The following is a 24,845-nucleotide window of genomic DNA, read 5'->3' as shown; positions in this document are numbered from 1 at the left end:
CAAATACCTTTGTTCTCAGTTGTCTCCCTGGTTTCCATCTTTTTCCCAGACCCTCTTTCTATATAAATCACCTGCCTACACTGTAAACTCCATATATCAAAAAACTGGACTTGTAATTCTCTTCCAAATCTGTCCCCAGCTTTTAGAAGATGGGAAGAAAACATGATACAGGGGAATGAGGAAATTCACACTCAGTAATGCAGAGACAGGAAGGAAGACAAAGACTCAGTCTCTAGGTTTCTGAAAGGTCTTCTGGAATCATATCCACCCACGTTTCAATTTCTGCCACAAAAGTAGAAAACACAACCTCGATTTTCACTTTCTGTCCTGTAACTATAAAAGGTTTCAAAGTCACCTGTAGAAGGTAATTTTGGTCCTCACTCCATGAATATTCTCTGACCTCCTCTAATGGAAAATAGGAGAATGTGGCGGCAGTGCATATTAAAATGCTGACACTACTTACATAACACTCCGTTAAAAGACCAGAATCCGACATGGGCGAAAGCGCAGAGGCAAGTTTGATTACTCCTAACACCTATGAGGAAGCCGTTCTTTCTTTTCTATTAGCTATACAGGAATAAGAATCTAGAAGAAACTTTAACATTCATATTGGAGTTATTGAATTAAAGACACTTAAGACGATTAGTGTGTGAATAACTTGAAATACTTTGTGGCTCATTCACCACTTCAACATCAAGAAGAGGGGGATAAATAACACAAATATGGCAAACTGGCTAGCTGCTCAAGAAAACGGTGATCCCTTCTTTCCAGGCACACAGCTGGGCACATTTTCCAAAGTCTCTCTAGGTGGGCCATATGACCGAGCTCTGTCCAAAGGAACATGGGCAGAAGAGATATGCACCACTTCCAGGCCTGACCCATAAACATTTTCCACGCAGACTTTTCCTTCTTTCCCTGTGTGCTCCTTCAACAAGGAGGGCTCTATGGACAGAGGGAAAGGCAGAACCCCAAGAGAAAGGAGTCTGGGTTGCAGAATGACTAGGTGGAAAGCTGCCCACTGACCACCAACATCCACATGGGACATTATATGAGAGAGAAACAAACCTTGGAAGAGTTACTTAACTTCTTTGGGTCCCAGTCTCCTGGCAAAGAGGAAAAGCTCAATAAACATTAGCTGTCCTTACATTAGGAAACAAAGTTTACTTTTCCTTAATTTCCTTTTTCTTGGGCAAGGTGGAGCACTGGGAGTGGGTGGGATTAGTGAAAAGCACTAAACGACACTTGCCCATTACAAAATACTAATTGGTGCATCTAAATAAGACGACACTGTGACGATAACTCAAAGATTAAAGACATTTTCTTCTGGACCCCAGACACTAGATTTTATGACTGGTTTCTTGATAAAAAAAATTAAATCTAGTTAAAATGTGAAATATCAACAGAATGTGGTACTCGGTTTTTTCTCCCCTTGACACCGAGTATCTGGGGACATTCTGAAACACATTTAACAATCCACATCACTTCTGTGGCTTCAAATTGGCACAAAATCTGTACAAAGAATACTTTGTGCTGTTATAATATTAACTGATACAGTTTAATTATAATGATCAACTTTTATTGATTTTACATAAATAGCTTATAGAATGCCTTTACAAACTATGTTTTTGCAATATATTTATGTTACAACACACATTTCCTTGAAAGTATTTGTTAAATCTTTTTTGCACAGGAAGTAGGGAAAAGTGAGGGGAGAAGAGGAGGAATATGATTTTAAAACTAATCATCAGCAATGGGCCTAGGTATTTGGCAATTATTTCCTTTTATAAAAAAATCACAGGTTTGTAACTTTGAAATATCAAAAGTGCAGTGCATCAATTTAAACAATCAGTAGTGCCTAATATATTATCTGGGCATCAAATTTCTCCTTCTAAATACATCCAGATTCATATAGTTTTACTTATTAAATAATGGTTTTAAATAATAACCATCACAATGTTTAGTTACATAATCCCCAGATCTGGATTCAATCATGGTGGTGTCGATATTTTTAAATTCCAATTTATTCATTCATCAGTAAAATGTAATAGGGGACAGTGTGCCCAGAAAATGAGCCTCCTATGTATAGAAGATGATAGTCTTATTATACCTGCCATCAATTAGGTCATTTACATAGCCACTAATGTATCAGAATTTTTTCTCCCACACTGATGTTTTGACTTGAATAAAGTACTACAAGTCATCATTCTCATAGCAACACTGAAGAATTAACCTCTCCTGAAACAAGAAACAGTCTTTATATTAGTATTTCTTGAATGGTGCTTAGTCTTGGTATTATCAAGCACAATGATTCTTAACAAAAATGAGTGGATTAAGGCAAATGGATATAGCCTAGTCCCCTCAATAATTTATTCTCTATCTTATTTAAAATCGTTGTTGAGACTATACAAACTACAGATCTGCTGCTAGAAAGACACAAGTTGTCCCCTGGACAACATGTGGCATTTTAAGCATGACATTAAAATCCTGGTGGTCACAGCAACTTCTCCTGACCTATGCTTATGACCATTCCTCAGCAGTGCCCACAATGCTGATTTCCAAATGATACCATTTACTTGCTATGTATCCTGGATGTATGTAGATTATTTTTTCCTTGTTAAAAAAAAAGAAATATTATATTCCCTTCTTCGTCCTTACTTAAGAATAATTGGGCAATAATCTATTCAGTCTTCGTAAACTCTCCATTGAATAATTTTTCATTCGTACAACCATTTCCTGCATGGCTGCTGCACTTTCCTTCTGTCATGTTCTTCACATAACTGAGTGGTCCCTTCCCCTCAAAGGAGGAAGGATTTTTGAATGAGCCTCCAATCCTATCCCACAAAGTAAAATACTGTCCATAATTATAGTCAAAGAACATATGGTGGTCTGTATGATGAGCTGAGCCATTAATAAATGGCTGTAAGATTTGGGGGACACGAAAATCACCATCATGAATGGAAATTGTCCAGATATTAACCAAGATGTATAGACTTAAATAAACCACCTTGTGTAATGGAAAGATAAAAGGGTATACATGGTAAGGTAGACTCTGAAGAAAGCCATCGACAGGGTGAAAAGCGTGACTTGCAAATGGAGTAGGAATCTTCCAAACATGATGAGGTTTATGTAGGTGCTACAGAAGAAAAGGACACAATTAGCACCCCAAACTTTACCCTGTACAACATTCAACCTAGCTTCTCATCCTCACGTTGTGGTAACAACCTAACTAAAAAGTCCTGGAGAAATCAGCAGAATTATTTTATAAAATGCCCTTCTTTGCCCTACAACAGTACAATTTTGTATGGATTTATGGGTACAAGTGCAGCGGTGTTCCATGGATATACTGTATAGTGGTGAAGTCTGGGCTTTTAGTGTACCCAGCACCTGAACACTTAAACAATACACACTGTACCCAATAGGGAGTGTCTCATCCCTCACCCTTCTCCCATCCTCCCACCTTCCGGAGTCTCTAATGTCTATTATTCCACTCTGTGAGTCCATGTGTACCTACTGCCAGAACAGAAGAATTTTAAGACAGCCCCCTACACTCATAAAGAAGAATATGAACAAAATGCACCCTGTACCCGTTATAATTATGGCTACTTAGACAGTTAATATGGTTAGAGGAAAATTCTTGGAAACAGAGAACAGAATTTATAATCATACATTGCTGAAATGTGTAACTTTTTTTCTTTTTCCCACAAGTGACTTTACCTTATATACCAGTCTATGATGAAGGCCTCTGTGAATCCAGTAGATGAACATGTCAGTGAAAAACAGGAAAGATATTACACTAACAACGAGTTCAAGCAATCCTAGATAAGAAAATGGGAAACAGAAGAATCAAAATGAGGTTCCTAGGATTAGAGTTCACTTTTCACATGTCCATCTAAGTGCAAAATGGGATCCTAGCCTCAAACATTATCAATGATCTGTTTTGGCTAATTCAATATATTATAAACTAATCTCTCCTGACTTCCTAGAATCCAGTCATTTCCTCATTTCCCTCTCATAAGTAAAATTTTCTACTTAAAGTACTTCTTAATTAAACTATAAAGATATTTATGAGACAGGATACTCCTAAGACATCTTTAAATCTCTGAGAATAATCACTTCCTTCATACTAATGTTCCTAAAACCTATCTTTACACATTATCTCCTTGCTTAAAATGTACCTTAAATTTAGCATTTATTCCATACTCCAACCTTTCAGATCTTTCCAACCTCATCATTACTGTATTTCTGCTCTAACCGGACAGGTTTACCCAATGTCCTCTCAACGTCTTGGAAGTCTTATCTCTCCATCTTTCTTCACGGGGGTCCCAGAACCTAAAATACCCTCCTCCCTTTATTTTTATTCATAATCATATCCTTTTTCAAAGCCCAGCCATTTCATTACCCTAGCATATAATTTTTTTGTTCCCTCTTCTAAATAAGTAACTTATTACTTAATGAGTGGGTGTGCTGGTGCCCGCAAGCCTGAGTTCAAGTCTCAGATCTGCTACCTACTTGTTACTGAAACTTTAAGTACACCTCATTGACTCATCTATAAAAGAAGCATAGTGATAGTACCTATCTCATAGAATTGTAGGGAAAAAGATGGATTGATATTTGTGAAGAGCTGAGAACTGTCATGGACACATATCAACCTTCAACAAATATTATGATTCTTGCTTTATACATATTAGATCCTAGAAATGTATCTTGAAAAACTTTCAAAATTTCATAAAAGTTTAGTCACTGCAGGACTGTTTATAATATAAAAAAGATTAGGTATCATTTCCATAACTTATGAATATCCACACAATACTATGACTAATATATTACATAATCTCAATATTTATTGGCATGAAAATACAACCATATAAGTTGCTAAGGGAAAAAAAAATTAAGAGTCCAAATCACTATGCTCCTCAGGACCTCATCTGTGAAATGTAAACAATGAAGTATATAGGCACAGAAAAGTGGGTGGACATATGCCAAAAGAGTTACAGTTACTAAGACACAAGAATAATGGATTTTAAACATCTGTATTTTCTAACTTTCAGCAATTATCACAAGCTACTCAAGTTATTTTTTTAGAAGTTGAATAATTAATAGAAAACAAATGCAAGTACCCATCTCTGATTACTCCAATCTTCCACCAGACCCAATCTCATCTACAACAGACTTTTAAATTGATAGAAAAAAGTAAAGAAATGTACACGTGGCAAGACATGAACACATGAAAATAGAACATTGAAAACAGAATAATTTGTAATTATTTTAAAAGATGAAAAAAAAAGAGGCATATTTATTTTTTAAGGAAACTAACCTGTGCTTAGACTACTCTCTTGCTGACACTCATATTATTTACTTACCATATGGAAACTCTCCTAGGTCATCATGTAACTTGCTGTAACCTCTTATCTCCAGCAGGAACAGTGAAACAGTAGGTATACTTATCCATGGCAATGCCTGGACAGTAAACTTAATCTCTCGACGGACTTGATTCTGAAAGTGAAATTTCCAATACTTAAAAATCACAAAATCTGTGTTAAACAAAACTAGCATAGAACTGGTCTGGACTGGATTTCTAAAACCTCTTTTACATGAAGGGGCTTACTTCCAAACTGTTTCTATTAAAATTTTAAATACATGAAAATTGGTATGTAAGAAAATCATTCCTTTTGTACTGAGCAAATGCAATAAGTATTTAAAATTATTAAATTTTAATAATTTTAAAAAACCTCTTTTTTAATAATTTAAAAAAACCTCTTTTTCCTTCCCATAAAATCTGTATTCTATGCTCCATTTCTTTCCTAATTAACTTCCATCCCCAATCCTCTCTGTTTTTTCTTTTTGCTGTTCAGTTCCTGGAGTCACTGACAAGTACAAATAACTGAAATTTAAAAATGATTATAAACAACTTTAAAACTACTGAGTTTGAATCCCCTATCTAGCAGAAAAATAAAACATGGTAAAAAAATTTCAGTTTGTGAAAGTCACATATTAAAATAATTACATAAATGTATGCATTTATTTATTCATCAATATCAGTATAGAAATGCTCCAATATACATCCAGCAAGATAAGATACTACACTTATAGTTTTATTAAAACGTTAGATTTGTTTAAATTAATGGAAGGAGAGATGAAATTAACCCTCATGATAATATCTAAGCCATCTGTGGCTAGTCTCCAAAATTTTATTTAATGGTTACATAAAATCCACGTAACCTAAAAATCTCAGAAATATACCATATTGTTATTTTTACTGTAATAGTAGTTAGAAAATAGGTTTAAAAATTTCATACCTTTAAAAATTGTGGATGTTTCATTAATGCATGATCAAAGACAAAATAATAGCTCAATGTTGCACAGAAGAAATAAAGGATGTAAGCACCAACATTTGCTATAATCAGAAGACTAATAGCTTGTCGGAGGATGTCATCTTCTGGCCAGGTAGCTGGATATATGTATGGTGTAAAAAAATAATAATCTGCAACACTGAGTACAAGGTCCATCGCTTAGCCCCTAAAAGATAAGCATGTGTGACAATTACTTACAAGGTCTACATTTTTCCAAGCAAACACTTTTCAGAAATCCTATATCTGAAGTTCCTTATTTAAAAACAATCATAGGTAGTATATCTGCTGCTATCAGAATCCCCTAAATGCCATCTTTAGAGCCAGAAGGGATCTTCGATATCATCTCCAGTCTAATCTCTTCACATTATGTATGGGGATACTAAAGTTCCGTTGGAGAAACTGAGGCCAAAGAAAGGTCATCAAGCTGCTAAGTGGCACAAGCCCAGATCGAATTCCGTTTCAGTATCCTTCCCTACTGCGTCCTCTGGCAGCATGGCAAGTAGTAAAGGTAGGAACGCAGGGGACTAAGTACTCAGACAAATAGTTTCCTCTTCCAGCTACAAGTATCAGCGGCATCTCTCTCCTTCAAGGACTCATACTTCAGAGATTTTTGCTTCAGTGCTGACAACTAAGATAAATTCCCTAAAAGATATCCATGCTGCCACCACAACCATAGAATTGGGACTATCTGTTCTTTTGAAACTCCAATAGATAGAACAAAGGAAGATGTATTATTGATGTTAAGAACTAGAATCATTTACTTCTCTCCCTCTAATAATATTCCTGATCAGAAGTCGGTAAATTGCAGCCCATGGGCCAAACTCAGAGGCTGTTTTGTAAAAATCTTTATAGAACACAGCTATACCCAGATGTTTATATATTGCCCATGGCTGCTTTTCCACTACAAAGGCGGGCTTGTATCACTGGAACAGAGACAGTATGGCCCGCAGAACCAAAGGCATTTACTACCCAGCCATTGACGGATAGTTTGCCAACTCCTGTTTCAGATGCTTAAACTCTAAAAAACTTTAAACAATTCAGTAAATATTTAAGTCTGCTGTATACTCTTGGTCCTTTACAATACAATTTGGTGATATTATGGTCAGCTTTTGTGATCTGACTATGGAATCTATCAATTTATGATCTACTTATTCCTCATGGCATTGTTCGCACATGAAAATGCGCTCAGAATCTAAAATGTCTCTCAGTAAGAACTGAAACTTCTGAACAAGAAGCCAATCTGCAAATTGCCTACCCACAATAGATTTCAGGTGTTCAAATGGCCTTTATCTCCTACATACTGGGCCGAGTTAATAAATATCAATTGATGAATAAAACAGCCCATAGGTAAGGAAAATTCTGAAAATACTTACTTCTTTGTAGCCTATTTCCTCCACTCCACTAGATTCCCTATGAGATTTCTCCACTAAATCCCCACAGAAATTTAAGAAAGTTTTTTAAAAAATAATACACACATACTTCAAAATGAGGAACCAATAGGAAAAGATATACAGTGATGTCTTGCTTCCATCCATGTCACTGTAAACCACACCGTCATTTCACTTCCACTTCTCTGGGTGACCATATCTATCCATTCCCTGAGAATCCTTACAGTGTTTGCTAATGTAAGATGGAAGAACTACAAATTTTTCTCTCCTTCCTTATAAAATGTGGCACATTACATATACTGTGAAGTTCCTTTTTTTAAACTGAATATATATCTTGGAGATCTTTCCATCTCTACATAAAGATCATGCTCCCCCCTTTTTTTTTATTTTTAATGAAACAGGTTTATTGAGATACAATTCACATACCATAAAATTTGCTATTTTAAAGTATATGATTCACTAGTTTTTTTTTAGCATATTCTCAGAGCTATCCAATCATTACCACTAACAAGTTTCAGAACATTTTCAGCACCCCAAAAAGAAACCCCAATGCTACACCGTTGAGCTTCTTGGATGTGTCAAGTTTTTCATCAAATTTGGTGATTCTGGGGCCACTCCCACTCTTTCTTAAACTTTCTATGCATTTCTCTTCTCCTTTTGGGACTCTATTATGTTTATGTTGAAATGCGTGATGGTGTTTCCCCAAGTCTCTGTTTGTATTTCTTCATTTTCTTTCTCTTCCCAGCTGTATAATCTCAACTGACCTATCTTCAGGTTCTGTGTTCTGTTGGCTCAAATCTGCTGTTAAGCAAGACAGTTCTTTTCAATCACTGTACTTTTCAAATCCTGTGTTTTCATTTGGTTCTTTTTAAAATAAGTTTTATCATTTTATTGATATTCTCTACTTGGGGAGAAATTGTTCTAATATGTTCTTTTTATTATTTAAACATGGTGTTTCTTATTATTTGTTTAAACATGGTATTCCTCACTATTTGTTATTTAAACATGATGTTCCTTAGTTCTTTTATTTTATTTTTTTATTTTTTATTTTTTTGAGATGGAGTTTCGCTCTTGTTACCCAGGCTGGAGTGCAATGGCGTGATCTCGGCTCACCGCAACCTCCGCCTCCTGGGTTCAGGCAATTCTCCTGCCTCAGCCTCCTGAGTAGCTGGGATTACAGGCACACACCACCACGCCCAGCTAATTTTTTGTATTTTTAGTAGAGACGGGGTTTCACCATGTTGACCAGGATGGTCTCGATCTCTTGACCTCGTGATCCACCCACCTCGGCCTCCCAAAGTGCTGGGATTACAGGCTTGAGCCACCGCGCCCGGCCTCCGTAGTTCTTTTATAACATATTTGTAGTAGCTGATTTAGAGTGTTTGCCCTTTAAGTCCAATATATGGGCTTTCTGAGACAGTTGATACTGACTGTCTTTTGGTGTGTATAAGCCACACTTTTCCGTTTGTGTGTTTTGCAACATTTTGTGGAAAATGGAACACTTTAAGTAATACGATGGGGTAACTGGAAATCAGACCGTATGCACCGCCGCCCACCCTGCCCCAGGGCTTTAACTTGCTGTTGTTGCTGTGCCCTAAGTGACTCTCTGGACTAATTATATACCTGTTTTCTTTGTTGTGTCCAGCTACAAGTCTCTTACTAATAACTGGAGGGATTTTCTTAAATGCCTTGAACCAGTAAGACCCCTAGCATTTGCCAAGATGCTGTCTTGGGCCATGCTTTCAATACTTCTGTCGTCAGTCTAAAACTCTGACTGGCCTGAACTTTCTGCTTGCATAAACCCTCAAGGTCAGCCAGAGAAGAGAAATGAGGGCCTTCTCCCCTTTCTTGGGTATGTGCAACAGCCCTTCTCAACAGGAATCATTCTAGATTCCAGGAAAATATCAGAGCTTTTCAAAGCCCCTATGGGTATCTCATTTCTGTGTCCCCTTTTAAGTATTTTTGGCCAGGCTTTTTTTAGTGCCAGCTGATAACAGTGCCTCTAAGACCTATAACATTAAATAATGATTCTTCTTGACAAATACTCTGGGGCAAGACAACATTGAGCAAGCTCTAAGACAGATCATATAAACACAAGCCTTGAGAACTGCCAGAGAGGTCAAGTGGTGATGGTTCTCTGGGTTGTGGCCTTTGGTGGGGCTGCAAACCTATGCCGTACCTTCCATGGTTGCTAGGTTGCTGTTTTTCATAGTTACTGTGTTGTAAGGCTTAGTTTTCAAGGCTACCATGGAGCTAGGGAAAGGGGGATGGAAAAAGATGAAAAATGCTACAAAGCTAATTGTTCTTACTGAGATTCAACCATTTTTCTCAAATAAAGGCTGTTAAGATTATTGTAAAGTTTTAACTTGTGAAGTTTTAATTTCTAGAGTTCTAAAAAAGTTGATTCTGACATCTTCTGTCAGTGTTTTGTTGCTTTTTATAAAGAAGAGATTTTCAAAGATTCTTACTCTGCTATTCTGGAAGTCACCATCCCCTTCTTTTTTTATAGTACAGGTCTACTACCATTCTTTTTTTTTTTTTTTTGAGTCAGAGTTTCGCTCTTGTTACCCAGGCTGGAGTGCAATGGCGCAATCTCAGCTCACCGCAACCTCCACCTCCCGGGTTCAGGCAATTCTCCTGCCTCAGCCTCCTGAGCACCGGGGATTACAGGCACGCGCCACTGTGCCCAGCTAATTTTTTGTATTTTTAGTACAGACGGGGTTTCACCATGTTGACCAGGATAGTCTCTATCTCTTGACCTCATGATCCACCTGTCTCGGCCTCCCAAAGTGCTGGGATTACAGGCGTGAGCCACTGCGCCCGGCCCCTACTACCATTCTTAATTAAAACATTTGGCATCAGATGTGTTTTGGAATTCAATATTTCTATGAATACATTTTGCAAAGGTCAAAACTTCACCCTGTCCTTAAACACATCAAATATTTGTGTGTGTGTGTGTGTGTGTGTGTGTGTGTGTGTCTGTGTGTGTTTTAATTATTTATTTAGAGACAAGGTCTTGCTCTGTCAATCAGGCTGGAGTGCAGTGGTATGATCGCAGCTCACTGCAACCTCCACCTCCAGGCTCGAGTGATCCTTCCAACTCAGCCTCCTGAGTAGCTGGTACTACAGGTGTGCACCACCATGCCCAGACCATTTTTTTGGGGGATGGGGATAGAGTCTCACGTCTCACTCTGCCACCCAGGCTGAAGTGTAGTGGCGTGATCTTGGCTCACTGCAACCTCCGCCTTCTGGGTTCAAGCGATTTTCCTGCCTCTGTCTCCCGGGTAGCTGGGACTACAGGTGCCCACCAGCCACCAGCATTTCTTCAACATCAGCTTCTCCGGACATATTTATGGCTTTGGCCATTAAATGTATGGTATAATTAAAAAGATTAGGTATCATCATCTCATTAGTGATAGAAAATCCTTCAAAATATCTACAGGTTCATTTTCAAACCCCATTGTCAGCTAAAATGTTAAACATTTATTATTGTTGATTTATCAACATCATTTCAAGTATTAAGTAATTTTGAAAACAGGACCTTTACAACAAGCTTAAAAGAAGTTTTGATTCGTAGGCCTCCCTTGACTGTGCAAGCAATATACTTGATTTTTCCCAGAGTGGAATACTCCTTGGAGAAAAAGGTTATATTCTGGCCAGGCATGGTGGCTCAGACTGCAATACTAGCACTTGGGAGGCAGGCTTATTGCTTGAGCTGAGGAGTTGAAGAACAGCCTGGACAACACAGTAAAATCTCATATCTACAAAATATACAAAAATTAGCCAGGCGTGGTAGCACAGCCCTGTGGTCCCAGCTACCCTCAGAAGGCTAAGGTGGGAGGACTGCCTGAGGAATTCAAGGCTGCAGTGGGCCATGATCATGCCACTGCACTCCAGCCTGGGCAACAGAGCAAGACCCAAAGGAAATGACTGTATTCTGGTCACAGTGAGGGAAAAGCAAATGATAAAAAGTTTTTAACATAACATACAGCTGAGGAGAATGCATACAAGAGCTGTCAAGAAATCCTGAACTTTTCAATTGACTCTGGCCATACTTTTAGATATTTTTCACCCCACTGCTTCCTAAATTTCAATTTCTTCCTTGTTAAGACTAACATACATCCTTCAGTAGCAGTTCATTATATATGCCAGATTTTTTTCATGATCAACAGAGAAATCAGTGGCATCTGTTTACTTCCTATCGTGAAATCCACTTAACCAAAACATTGTCTGAATCTTCATTTTCAGTCCTGTGCAATATCTCCCTATTTTTCATCAATTCTTAGTCCTTACTACCACTATAAAACATCCACCATCTGTTTTTCTATTCTTTAAGTCACAAATGGTGGTAGTTCCCACACTGCCACATTCAACCCAAAGTAACAAAACAATAAACACCACCAGAAATACCTGCTAGGTGTGCCAAGACATGACGGGCACCACAGTCAGCTGGAGTCAGAATTTGTCATCCAATGAGTTTCAGAGCTGAACTTAAAGCAAAAACAAAACAACTTTTTGTTTTTTCAGGGCTTTCCAGACTTCCAAATTGTGACTAGGGACTATGGGCCTGTGTCCCTTTGTGTGAGTTCAGCTGAATTATGTCTAATTCAGTGTTACATATGTGTTTACTTAACACATATGTAGATGTTTGGATAGGTTCCAATGTTTTGCTATTACAAATAAAGCTACAGTGACAATCCCTGCATTAGGCAGATTTCTAAAACCAAAAGAGCTGAGCCAAAGAGTTATGCACTCATCACTTTTGTAGATACTTCTCAATTTCTCCCCATAGGGTTGTAACTACTTCGCAGTCCTCAAACGATGTAGGATAGTACTTTACCTACCTCTCTACAATCTTACTAACAGGGGATATCATCAAATGTCCACATATTCATCAGGAAAGAAGGGCTATCTCGGGGTATACTTAATTTGAATCTATCTTATAATGAGTAAAGCTGAGCATCATTGCATATATTTAGAATAATTTATTTTTTTTCCTGCATTTATCTATTTCTATATTTTGTCCTTTTTCCCACTGGGTTTTTAGTATCTTTACAAAAGTCAAATTCTAGAAGCTCCTTATGTATTAGGGAGTTTGGTGGTCCTTCATTTATAATATGAATATAAACATTTCCTCCCTTTGTCAGGGAAATAAAAATTTAATTAGCACCGAATGCCAGATATCAACATATATCCCTCATCATACATGCCATTGTTAATTCATTCAAATAAGAACTTATTAAATGTTAAGCACTACACTAGGTAGTGAGCATACAAACATTAAAAAGACACAGTCTAAATCAGTCTTGAAGGTAAGGCAATTACAAAAACAATTATATAAATACGACACATGCTGTAATACAGATATATATGCAAATTCTATAAAACCAGCAAAGACAACGCAACTATCTCAGTTTATGGTAAGAGGCTTCCTAGTGAATATGACATTAGATTTGGACTTGGAAGGATATCATCAGAAAGAAAAGGTTAAGGATAGCCATTCCAAAGAGAAATCACAACTGCAAAGCAAGGGAAGAGCATGGTGTATTCATGGCTCACTGGGAATGGTTGCTGGGCATTAAGGTGATGTGGGGTGGAGCAGAGGGAAAAACATGTTAGGGAATGGACTTGTAAAGGAGATTGCTGTTAGACTACGTATGGAGGGATCTGTTATCCCGCTGAGGAATTTGGACTTTCTTTCACACACTATGGGGAGACACTAAAGATTTCTGGGGAGAAAAAAAAAGATACAATTAGATTCATATTTCATAAAAACCACTGCATTAGAAATCTGGAGTACTGGGCCAGGTGAGGTGGCTAATGCCTGTAATCCCAGCACTTTGGGAAGCTGAGGTAGGAGGACCGCTTGAAGCCAGGAGTTCAAGACCAGCCTGGGCAACACAGCAAGACTCTGTCACTACAAAAAAAGAAAGAAAAGAAATATGAGTTATCAGTGAGAAGGGAGACTAGTTTGGTTGTTCCTGTGGTAGACTAACCCAGAGAAAATGACAGCCTGACCTCAGGCAGTGGCTGTTAAACTAGCCAGAAGAGATTTTGCAAATAAAAACATCCACAGGATTTGGATAACCTACAGATGCTGGAATATGAAAGACAGAAAAATCCAGGATGACTGTGAGATTTTAGCTGGTCTGAGTAGATGGTGATGTCATTATAATTGAAATAGGGCATACTGGCAGAGCTAGCAGATTTGGGTAGGGTAGGAATAGGGGATAGATGAGAAACGATGGTGTGAATGGAGATTAAATCTTGGGAATCACTAAGCTAAGAGGAAAGTCAAGCTGAGAACTATGTTAGGCAAACCTGCCTCCCATTTTGTTCCTAAATAAGATAGCTACAAAAATAAGAAGGCACATCTCTCCCTCGTAATTTGCCCTCAGAAAATTCCTTTGTGGACAAAGGACAGACAGAACTCAAAGTCATCCCTCTGAGGCTCACCTGAGACAAATGCATATCTGATTGCTTCCTCTGCCCTACTGTTTCTGTAAAAATGCAGATTTACTGGGGCAGACTAAATTGCGTATGCAGTAGAAAGCTAATCAAGGACTCAAAAGAAAGCAACCTTTGTCTCTTATCTACTTATAACCTGGAAGCCTCTACTGTGAGTTGTCCCCTCTTACCAGACCCAACCAATGTACATCTTACACATACTGATTGATGTTTCATGTCTCCCTAAAATGTATAAAAGCAAACTATATCCTGGACCATTTTAGGCACATGTTGTCAGGACTTCCTGAGGCTGTGACATGAGTGCATCCTTAACCTTGGCAAAATAAACTTTCTAAATTGACTAAGACCTGTCTCAGATATCTGGGGTTCACAATGGGTTCAATGTAGATCTTAAAATCTAATTATCTGGCTCATCTTATATGCTAGACATAAGCAATAGGCCATATGAAACATAAATGTGAAGTTCACAAGCAAGGCTAGTTGTATACAGGTAGTAGTGGAACTTATAAGGGTGAGGACTGTCAAGGGAGGTGGTGTAGCAGGGACAGTGTACTAAGTACATAGTACCAGGGAAGATAAACATCTAATAATTGCAAAGGATATTGCTACATCACTAAAGGTTAGTAAGAGTTGATGAACCAATCTACATGGCAGTGCCAGGTAGCCCTAATTCAATACAATACCTGGAACAGTGTATGATGCAAACAAAAAGGACACAAACATTATGTCTGATTGCCGTAAGGTTAAGAGACTAAGTAGCCTTTTGACATCATTTGATCCATGAAAGGTACTCAATAAAATAGGATCTATATTGTTATCATTGTTAAGGCAGTCAAAAATGAGTCAAAATTACTTCAGTGAAGATAAAACAGGTACCACTTGATTTTTCTTTGAAAAATAATTGATAGTAAATATTACTAGTACATATTACTAGTACATATTACTAGTACATATTACTAGTAATATTTAACTACTATCAATTATTTTTCAAAGAAAAATCAAGTGGTACCTGTTTTATCTTCGTGTAAAATATTTATATTACTTAGTATATAGTAAATATTACTAGTACATAGTATTTACTATATACTAGGTAATATAAATATTTTACATATATTAACTCATTTAACCCTTTTGAGAAACCCCAAAAGTTAGGTATTAGTATCATTTTATAGATAAAGAAGCTGGACTTTTTTATCTTTTATAGATACAAAAATTTTAAGTAGCTTGCACAGGGTCATAAGAGTAAATAAATGCTAGAGCTAGGATGCAAATACACAAATACACACAATCTGGTTGCAAAGTCTGTGAACTTCCACCAAGTTCTACTGCCTCTTCACCACTACTTCAAGTTGTAACCCCTGAATTTTCTTTTTAATTCTCAGTGCCTCTACAAGCTCACATAATTTTAAGGGGTTATAAGCCCTCAAGTAAGGGGTTCCAAAGACCCTAAATTAAGTACCACTGCTTCAAACAGAAGCTTAAATATTTTGTCCTTCCAGAATAAAAGAAACCTTTTCTTAAAATGCAGTTACAATAACAATTTAGGCTTAGAACAACTCAGTCTACTATTATCTTTTTGCTTCACTTAAAAAATATAGAAAATAGGACAGGCACTGTGGCTCATGTCTGTAATCCCAGCACTTTGGGAGGCTGAGGCATGTGGATTACCTGAGGTCGGGAATTTGAGACCAGCCTGACCAACATGGAAAAACCCCATCTCTACCTAAAAATACAAAATTAGCCAGGCATGGTGGTGCATGCCTGTAACCCCAGCTATTTGGGAGGCTGAGGCAGGAGAATTGTTTGAACCTGGGAGGAAAAGGTTGTGGTGAGCTGAGATTGCACCATTGTACTCCAGCCTGGGCAACAAGAGCAAAACTCCATCTCAAAAAAAGAAAAAAAAAAGTATAGAAAATAATAGCTAATATTCATTGAGAACCAGGTATTTTTGTATAACCTTATCTAATTCTTATAGCTCTGTGAGATACGTACTTCTATAATCTCCACTTTATAGATAGGAAAACTGAGGTCAGGAGTATTTAAATAACTTGTTCAGTAACAAGCAACAATAACAAAAGACCTGCTGGGATGTACAATCCAGAACCCTTTCTCTTTGCTACCACATTATGTTACCTCTTAAGATGTTTGGCCAGGTGTGGTGGCTCAGGCCTATAATCCGAGCACTTTGGAGCCGAGGTAGGCAGATCACGAGGTCAAGAGATCGAGACCATCCTGGACAACATGGGAGAACCCCACCTCTACTAAAAATACAAAAATTAGCTGGGCATGGTGGCACGGGCCGGTAGTCCCAGCTACTCAGGAGGTTGAGGCAGGATAATCGCTTGAACCCTGAGGCAGAGGTTGTAGTGAGCTGGATTGTGCCACTGCACTCCAGCCTGGTGACAGAGTAAGACTCCGTCTCATTAAAAAAAAAAAAAAAAAAAAGTTTTATATATAGATGAGGAATTCTGAGTATCATGCTAATTAATTACATTACATAATGAATGGAAAAGCACTCTGTAAATGATCAAGGATCAATAGGTGATCCTTATTATTTATTAGGTATTAATCATTAGAAACTCTAAAAAAATGATAGTGATATAACGACAACTTCCCAGAGAGTTTCCTTTAAAAGTACCAAGCTGCCACAAACTTTCCAGTTTGGAAACTTTATCTACTGAGGTCTTGTTTTCTTCACTTGTACCATCTCCAAATCTACTCTGCTGTAACACAGGGATGGTAGTATACATTATTTTTCCTTTTATGATGCTAAAGGAATAGATTATTTCCCGTTTCCTTTTAGTCTCCTCAATCCCGGATTGTTGCCCCTCCTAATTACGCTGCAGTAACAGAAGCTTGCACTGCAATGGTCAGGAGTTCAGATACCGACCAGTTCTTGAGCCTGATTCCTTTGGAACTTAAAAGAAAAAAAAAAATCCTGCAAGAACGAAGGGAAAAGTAAAGCATTCGTGTTCAGCAGCCAGACCAGACTTCCCTTGAGTAAGAGATCTGCAACACCCAGCATAAAACACTGCATTTTCAAGCCCGTCCACGGTCGGCTCTTTCACGTCCAGGCCTCCCACGGGCCCCGCGATCCCTCCTGGGCTCCCAGGTGGCGCAGCCCCACGCCCGCAGCTCCTCCGGCACAGCCCTCACCGCTAGTCCTCGGGATGCCTGGCTACCTACCTACCAGCCTAACCTCCCACTCGGCGCAGAACTCTGTTCCGTTTCACCACTGCGTTCCTAGCACCCGCCCAACGCCTGGCATCCAGAGGGCACTCCCTAATCGCCCGCGGCGCGGAGAAAACCCGAGCTCCGGGCACACCCTCAGCCTCGCCCACCCGAGTCCCTGGCGCTGAAGTCTCTCTATCCCTTTCATTCCATCGCTCCCCGGCCCGGCCCGCTCAGGTGTATTCCGCTTCCTTCCCCGCCCACCCACCGACCCCACCTGGAGGTGGTCAGCCGCCGCTCCGCACGCCGCTGCTCCGCAGACTGCCCTGGCAGGTTGGCAGCCAACAAGCGGGCTGGGCCGGGAGGAGCAGAGCCGGCGCCCGGAGAATGGAGCAGCCAGCCAATCAGCGGCCGGCGCCATAAGCTGATATGACGGCAGATCGCGCGACGTGCCTGCGCCCGGCTCTCCGCGATCACGTGGTCCCCGCGCACTCGGCCACACCCCCTCCGTCCTCGGACTAGGGGGAGGGCTGGGCGCCGGAGTCCGGTACCCAGAGGGTGGGGGATGGAGTTTCGGGGTTTGCGTTTGTTTTTTCGCTTTCTTTGTAAACTGGCTCTGGTGACTGTCACTTAGAGTGGTACCAGGCAGGTTTACGGTGTTTATGCAAACATTTCTAGAACGGGTGCCCTGCGTTGAGGGTAATAGATGACACTTCCTTTGACGCGAATGTCGGGGGCGTTTTACCCCTCAAGGGAGGAGGCAGGGACGTTCCCAAACAGGTGCTCAAGGTTTTAACGCGTAGACCCCCGCTTTTCTAGCGCTGAAAGGCTGGAGGCTCCGTGAGCCGGTTTATGTAGGGGTCCAATTGGTGACAAGATGAGGGTAAACATGGACAGAAAGCTTTTCAGAGGACAAGTTGAAAACCAAAGTTACCGCCCATCGAATTAGCTTTGATTTGCTAGACGTGAATCCCGCAGCTCCCATTCCCAGAAACAGCTGAGCAGAGGAGGGTGGTTTCATAGCCAGAAGAGGACCGAAGAAAGCAGAAATACGGTACCAAAAGATTGGTCGTTTCAGAGTGACTTTCCTTAGACAAGTTAAAACAGAGGGGACTGACTTGTCGTACCAGCTTAGCCACTTCAAAGTGGCAAACTGGGCCACTTTATCTTTTACATAAATAATATGAAGATCAAATGATACAAATGAGGGATTTTTAAGGGCAAAAAAGACATGATTCCATCTGACTTTAAAAGCCTTTTCTGGTAGTTAAACTTCAAATGTACATAGGATACTGGACAAAGTTAAAATGAAATTAAAATACTGTAGGTGGTTTTTTAAAAGTGACAGATTATATAAATAAAAATAATTTTAACTTAAATTTTAAAAAAGTTTTTTGAGTGTCTACTTTGTATAACACATCTTGCTAAACACTGGGATTGGAAAGGGATGTTACAATAATGACACATGGGTCCCCAACTTAAAGAGCTTATGTGCTATGGGAGACATATGCATATATAAATAACTATGTTGCTTATTACAAGGACAGGAAATAAACAATAACTGGTGGTATAGGCTGAGCACAGAGACAAAATGGCTATTCTGATGAGGGAAATCAGGGAAGGAACATTGTTTTGCCCAGTGAAATGATTTTAATGGACACTTAAAAATGAGCATAGAAGATAAAACATTTATTAAATTAATAAAAGCTCAAAAGTGAAATGTTGTAAGCAAATATCAAATACCCTGAGTCTCTAAAATTTTATTGTTGAATATATCTTAGCTATTACAAGTGATCTGTATTCTTGGTGAGTTAGGGATTCCCAAGAAATGTGCACTCACTCCTGGCAGCTCAAAGTAGTCATAAGTAAACCTCAAGAGAACAATCTAGTTAAAACAATGAATTATAAGTGTATTTTAAAAATTATTTTACTTTAAGTTCTGCGATACATCTGTAGAACATGTAGGTTTGTTAAATGGGTATACATGTGCCATGGTGGTTTGCTGCACCTATCAACCCGTCATCTAGGTTTTAAGTCCCACATGCATTAGGTGTTTGTCCCAAGGCTCTCCCTCCCCTTGCTCCCCACCCTGTAACAGGCCCTGGTGTGTGATGTCCCCCTCCTTGTGTCCATGTGTTCTCATTGTTCAACTTCCACTTATGAGTGAGAACATGTGGTGTTTGGCTTTCTGTTCCTGTGTTTGCTGAGAATGATGGCTTCCAGCTTCATCTATATCACTGCAAAGGACATGAACTCATTTTTTTTTATGGCTGCATAGTATCCCATGGTGTAAAAGTATATTAATAGCACATCCTGGGGTGCAGCATTCCCACATGTCTTCTCTATCCAGGCACACTGACCAAACGGTAGTTTATTTATTCATTATTTACAAGGTTCTATGCCAGCCAGCCAGTGCCAAGGAATTCAGAGATAGGCCACAATACCTGCCAACAGTCTGGCTGGAACATGAGCATGGAAACAAACCATTTAGTCATTTACTCAATAAATCATTATATAATGATGATAAGTGTCAGGTACTGTCATATGCAGAGGAGACACATTGATAAAAGAAATAGTCTCTGCTTTAATGAAGCTTACATACTAGTAAAAAGTTACAAAATTAATAATAAATAGATATATAATACAATGTCAGATAGTGATAAATGCTATGAAGAAAAAGAAAACGGGTAAGAGAATCAAAATTAATGAAAGTTGTGACTTTAGACAGCATGGTCAGTCACTTTCTCTGAGGGGGCAACATTTGACCTGAACAGTTGGGGGTCCTCATTCACTTGGAAGATTCTAAACTGAGATGGCAAGTTTGAATTTTTTTAATGAAATGTTGCCATTTAATGCATCAATAATTTGTTAGCCCGTGATCGTTACATAACATTATACTTTAACAAGAACACTAAATTGTTTAACGACCTTTGTCTTTACAAAGGTACCACAAAGGAAACTACAGATAATATAGTTTCTGAAGTTAGGAAATGCAGACTCTTTTTTTCTGCATTTATTCATTTGTATTACTATAAAGGAATAATTGAGATTGGGTAATTTACAAAGAAAATAGGTTTATTTTGGCTCACAGTTTTGCAGGCTGTACAGGAAGTGTGGTGCTGCTATCTGGTTCTGATGAGAGGACCTCAGGAAACTTACAATCATGATGGAAGGCAAAGGGGGGGCAGGCCTATTACATGGAGAGAGGGAGCAAGACAGAGGAAGGAGGCTCTCTCTTTTAAACTCAGGCTCTTTTAAACAACCAGGTCTCATGTGAACTCATAGAGTGAGAATTGACTCTATTGTGAGGACAGCACCAAGGCATTCCTGAGGGATCTTGTCCCAACACCCAACCATCTCCACTTGGCCCACCACCAACATTGGAGGTCACATTTCACCATGTGATTTGGAGGGGAGGAAATATCCAAACCATGTTACTTTCTAACTGAAAGTAAAGATGTGTAAAACAGAACAGCCTTCTTAGTGAAATGTTGCCACTGAATCCATCAGTAATTTATCAACCTATCTTCATTACATCCCATTGGACTGTACTAAGAACACTAGGCACCAGGTTATTGAATGTTTCTGATGAACTGGTTGAGCATCAGCTCAGAAGCATCTGTTTGCATGAATTTATTTTTTAGGGAGAAAAAAGTCTTTGTGAAAAAGGTAGATGTACAAGTGTCCAAAAATAGATTACAGGAAGAGAAAGTGTTTATTCCTTAACGTGGCCTCATGGATTGGATTTTAATTTATATTATGGTACTTTAAGCTACAAATAAAATCTTAAGCCCCCCATGGACTGAACAGACCACCTCTTGGCCAAAGGGATCCCAGAAAAGCCTTAAAAACTTAGCCATCATAGAATGAGAGGTCAGACAGGCCTTATTTTACCCCCTCCCTTTTTAGACACAACAACTGACCAGCACTGATGTTAAAACAAAGATTACAAAACTGACAGAAGATTATCTGTGGCAACACGATACCAAATTATAAACAGGACCTAAGGTTGTGCCAGGCAAGGGTTAAGTCACGTACCCTATACTTAAAGAATAAACTAGGTTCTGTCACAAGATTTTTCTTTTTCTTTAGCAGCTAAACAAACACTGGCCTTCAGATAAGCAATATCAGAACAGTTTGCAGCTTCACCAGATGCTGATTAACTGATCCCCTGTTCCACAAACCACAGCTACAGCTTTTGTTGGATAAAAGACTGGTTTTAGTAACTTTGTTCAGGTAAGAATACCACTGACCATGGGGTGGTCCTGATTGGTTTACAGAAGTTGCAAATCACTGTGACTTTGTGACGTGAGAAAACATTTTGATGTATATAAGGCCCAATTTTAATATATTTAAATGTTAAATTTTCATCCAGAAGTGAACATGGCCATATGTCACATGTATGTTTGTTCAACATGCATGTGTCAGGATCAGCTTCATGAATATTCATTGTTCCTCCTATAACCTGTTGAATATGCATGTTTAGCCAATGTGTTAAGCATGAAGCTCCCATTCCAACCCCTCCTTCTTCAAAGTGCCCATCTCTGATTATTTTGGCTAAAGGCACACTTCCCAGCTTATGGAATGGTCACCTTGCAGTCTATAACACTTTGTAAGAAATAAATTCTTCTCTTCTTAGATTTATAAATTGTGTAATTTTTAAGTTAACAGTATTTAACATTTTAATGATCATAGATCCCTCCAAAAATTAGATGACAACATGAACTCTGTCCCCAAGACATACATATGTGTATACAGTAGAAGTTTTTCTAATCATCATCTACTTAAGTAATATTCTTGATTCGCTTTCTGAAATATGCCAACCAATCCTCATAAAATACTGAAGAATCATAGCTAGTAGCCTTCACTTTGGTTTACTCCTACATATCTGCTTCCACCTGCTAAGTGGAATACTCCCCAAGAGTCAATTATGTTTGTTCCCAAACTTTTATTTCTATTGTATACCTCATACTTACATAATGTAATTGAATTGCATAAAATGATAAAATTTGAGTCTGCAAAGAAAAGAAATCATTTTCTATGAAAATCAAGAAAATGAGTGCTAAGAAAAATAGCCATTGTCAGATACTTAAGTTGTTTCTCTATCCGGGCTACCGTGAACATGCTACAATAAACATGGAAACACAGAATATCTTTTCAGCACACCGATTTCATTTCCTGTGGATGTGTACCCTGTATTGGGGTTGGTGGATCATATGGTAGTTTTATTTTTAATTTTTTAGGAACCTCCATATTGTTTCCCATAATGGCTGTTCTTATTCCCACCAACAGTATATAAGCATTTCCTTTTCTCCACACCCTCCCCAACACTTGTCATCTTTCACCTATTCTATCATAGGCATCTAAATAGGTATGAAGTAATATCTCAGGGTGGTTTTGATTTGCTTTTCCCTAATGATTAATGATGTTGAGCACTTTTTCATATACCTGTTGGCCATTTGTACCATTCATATGTCTCCTCTGGAAAAATATCTATTCACATCCTTTGCTCATTTTTCAATTGGGCTATTTGGCTGATTTTTGTTTGTTTGTTTTGCTGTTGAATTGTGTGAGTTCTGCAATGAACTGAATGTTTATGTCTCCCCAAAATTCTTACGTTGAAATCCCAGCTGCCAAAGTGATGTTGCTAGGAGGTGGGCCTTTGGGGAGTGTTGAGGTTATGAAGATGAAGCCGTCATAAGTGGTAGTAGTGCCCTTCTAAAAGAGACCCCAGAGAGATCCCTTGGCCTGCTGCCATGTGAGGTTGCAGTGAGAAGACAACCATCTATAAGGACATGAGCCCTTACCAGACATCACATCTGGTGGCATCTTAGACTTAGACTTCCCATCGTCCAGAACCGTGAGTAATACATTTCTATTATTTGTGAACTCTCCAGCTTATGGTATCATGTTGTAGCAGACCAAAGGGCCTAATACAAATTCCTTATACATTTTGGATATTAAGCCTTTATCAGACATACGGTTTGCAAATATTTTCTCCCATTCCATAGGCTGCCATTTCATTTTGTTAATTGTTCCTTTGACAGGAATAAGCTTTTTTAAAAATTTTGATGTAGTTCCACATGTCTTTTTTTCTTCATTTTGTTGCCTGTGTTTTTGGAATCATATTCAAAAAATCATTTTCAAGACCGATGTCAGAGAGCTTTTACCCTATGCTTTCTTCTACGAGATTTATGATTTTAGGTCCTACATTTAAGACTTTATTCTATTTTGTGTTACTTTTTGTATGTGGTGGATGATAAGGGTCCAGTTTCACTCTTTTGCATGTGGATGCTTTCCCAGCACCATTTATTAAGGAGGCTGTCCCTTCCCCATTGTTTTCTGAGCATCATTGTCAAAGGTAAGTTGACAGCCAGGTACAGTGACTCACACCTGTAATCCCAGCACTTTGGGAGACCAAGGTGGGCAGATCACTTGATGTCAGGAGTTTCAGACCAACCTGGTTCACATGGTGAAACCCTGTCTCCACTAAAAATACAAAAAGATTAGCCAGGTGTGGTGGTGCATGCCTGTAGTCCCCGCTATTCCAAAGGCTAAGGCAGGAGAATCACTTGAGCCTGGGAGGCCGAGGTTGCAGTGAGCCTAGATTGCACCACTGCACTCCAGCCTGGGTGACAGAGCGAGACGTGGTCTCAAGGGGGAAAAAAAAGGTAAATTGACTATTTATGTATGTGTTTATTTCTGGGTTCTCTATTCTGTTCTATTGGTCTATGTATCTGTTTTTATGCCAGTTCCATGCAGTTTTGACAACTATAGCTTTGCAGTATAAGGTCATAGGCCACATAACAGTATTTCAGTCAATGACAGACCACGTATATGATGGTGGCCATAAAATTAAAATGGAGCTGAAAAATTCCTATCACCTAGTGATGTCATAGCTGTTGTTGATGTCATAGCACAACATGTTGCTCGTGTGTTTATGGTGATGCTGATATAAACAAACCTACTGTGCTGCCAGTCCTATAATAAAAGCGTAGAGCACATACAATTATGTACAGTAAATAATACTTGATGATAAATGACTGTTACATGTTTATGTATTTACTGGAGCATCCTTTTATTGCTATTATAGAGTGTACTCCTTCTGTTTATATATTTTTTAAAGTTAAATGTAAAAAGTTTCAGGCAGGTCCTTCAGGAGGCATTCCAGAAGAAGACAATGTTATCATAGATGACAGCTCCATGTATGTTATTGCCTCTGAAAATCTTACAGAGGGACAAGATGTGGAGGTGAAAGACAGTGATGTTGATGATCCTGACCCTGTGTAAGTCTAGACTGATGTGTGTGTTTGTGTTTTAGTTTTTAACAAAAAATAATTTTAAGTAAAAAATGTAAAAAGGAAAATGGTTTTATATTGAGGATATAAAGAAAAAAGGATTTTTAGACAGTTAGACAATGCTTTGATGTTTTAAGGTAAATATTATTACAAAAGTGTCAAAGAGTTAA

General features: G+C 38.7%; 1 protein-coding gene across 3 annotated transcripts; it reads right to left on the bottom strand.

Annotated features, from left to right (window-relative positions):
* Positions 1–1,554: 1,554 nt before the first annotated feature.
* On the bottom strand, positions 1,555–17,737 carry SC5D (sterol-C5-desaturase). Of its 3 annotated transcripts, none has more exons than XM_009007004.5 (6): positions 17,655–17,737; positions 12,149–12,228; positions 6,297–6,516; positions 5,361–5,493; positions 3,715–3,815; positions 1,555–3,133 (listed from the first exon to the last, which is right to left on the bottom strand). In XM_009007004.5, the coding sequence occupies exons 3-6, from the start codon at positions 6,504–6,506 to the stop codon at positions 2,678–2,680; spliced, it is 900 nt and encodes a 299-aa protein (XP_009005252.1). In that variant the 5' UTR covers positions 6,507–6,516; positions 12,149–12,228; positions 17,655–17,737; the 3' UTR covers positions 1,555–2,677. The 3 variants fall into 3 exon arrangements, with proteins under 3 accessions (XP_009005252.1, XP_035120779.1, XP_002754561.1); XM_035264888.3 differs by having other exon boundaries at positions 12,149–12,223; XM_002754515.7 differs by lacking the exon at positions 12,149–12,228.
* Positions 17,738–24,845: the final 7,108 nt, after the last annotated feature.

This window comes from Callithrix jacchus, chromosome 10 (assembly GCF_049354715.1).
Source record: "Callithrix jacchus isolate 240 chromosome 10, calJac240_pri, whole genome shotgun sequence".
Lineage (NCBI taxonomy): Eukaryota > Metazoa > Chordata > Mammalia > Primates > Cebidae > Callithrix > Callithrix jacchus.
The sequence above is the reverse complement of the archived record's forward strand: the minus strand, read 5'-3'. Positions and strand labels throughout refer to the sequence as shown.

Excerpts from the sequence above, each read along its gene's own strand:
- SC5D (XM_009007004.5), bottom strand. The coding sequence starts at position 6,506 with ATGGACCTTGTACTCAGTGTTGCAGATTATTATTTTTTTACACCATAC. Across the intron at positions 5,494-6,296 it reads AACATCCACAATTTTTAAAG|AATCAAGTCCGTCGAGAGAT; the intron begins GTATGAAATTTT and ends TTTCACTTTCAG. Across the intron at positions 3,134-3,714 it reads ATCATAGACTGGTATATAAG|CACCTACATAAACCTCATCA; the intron begins GTAAAGTCACTT and ends TTTCTTCTGTAG.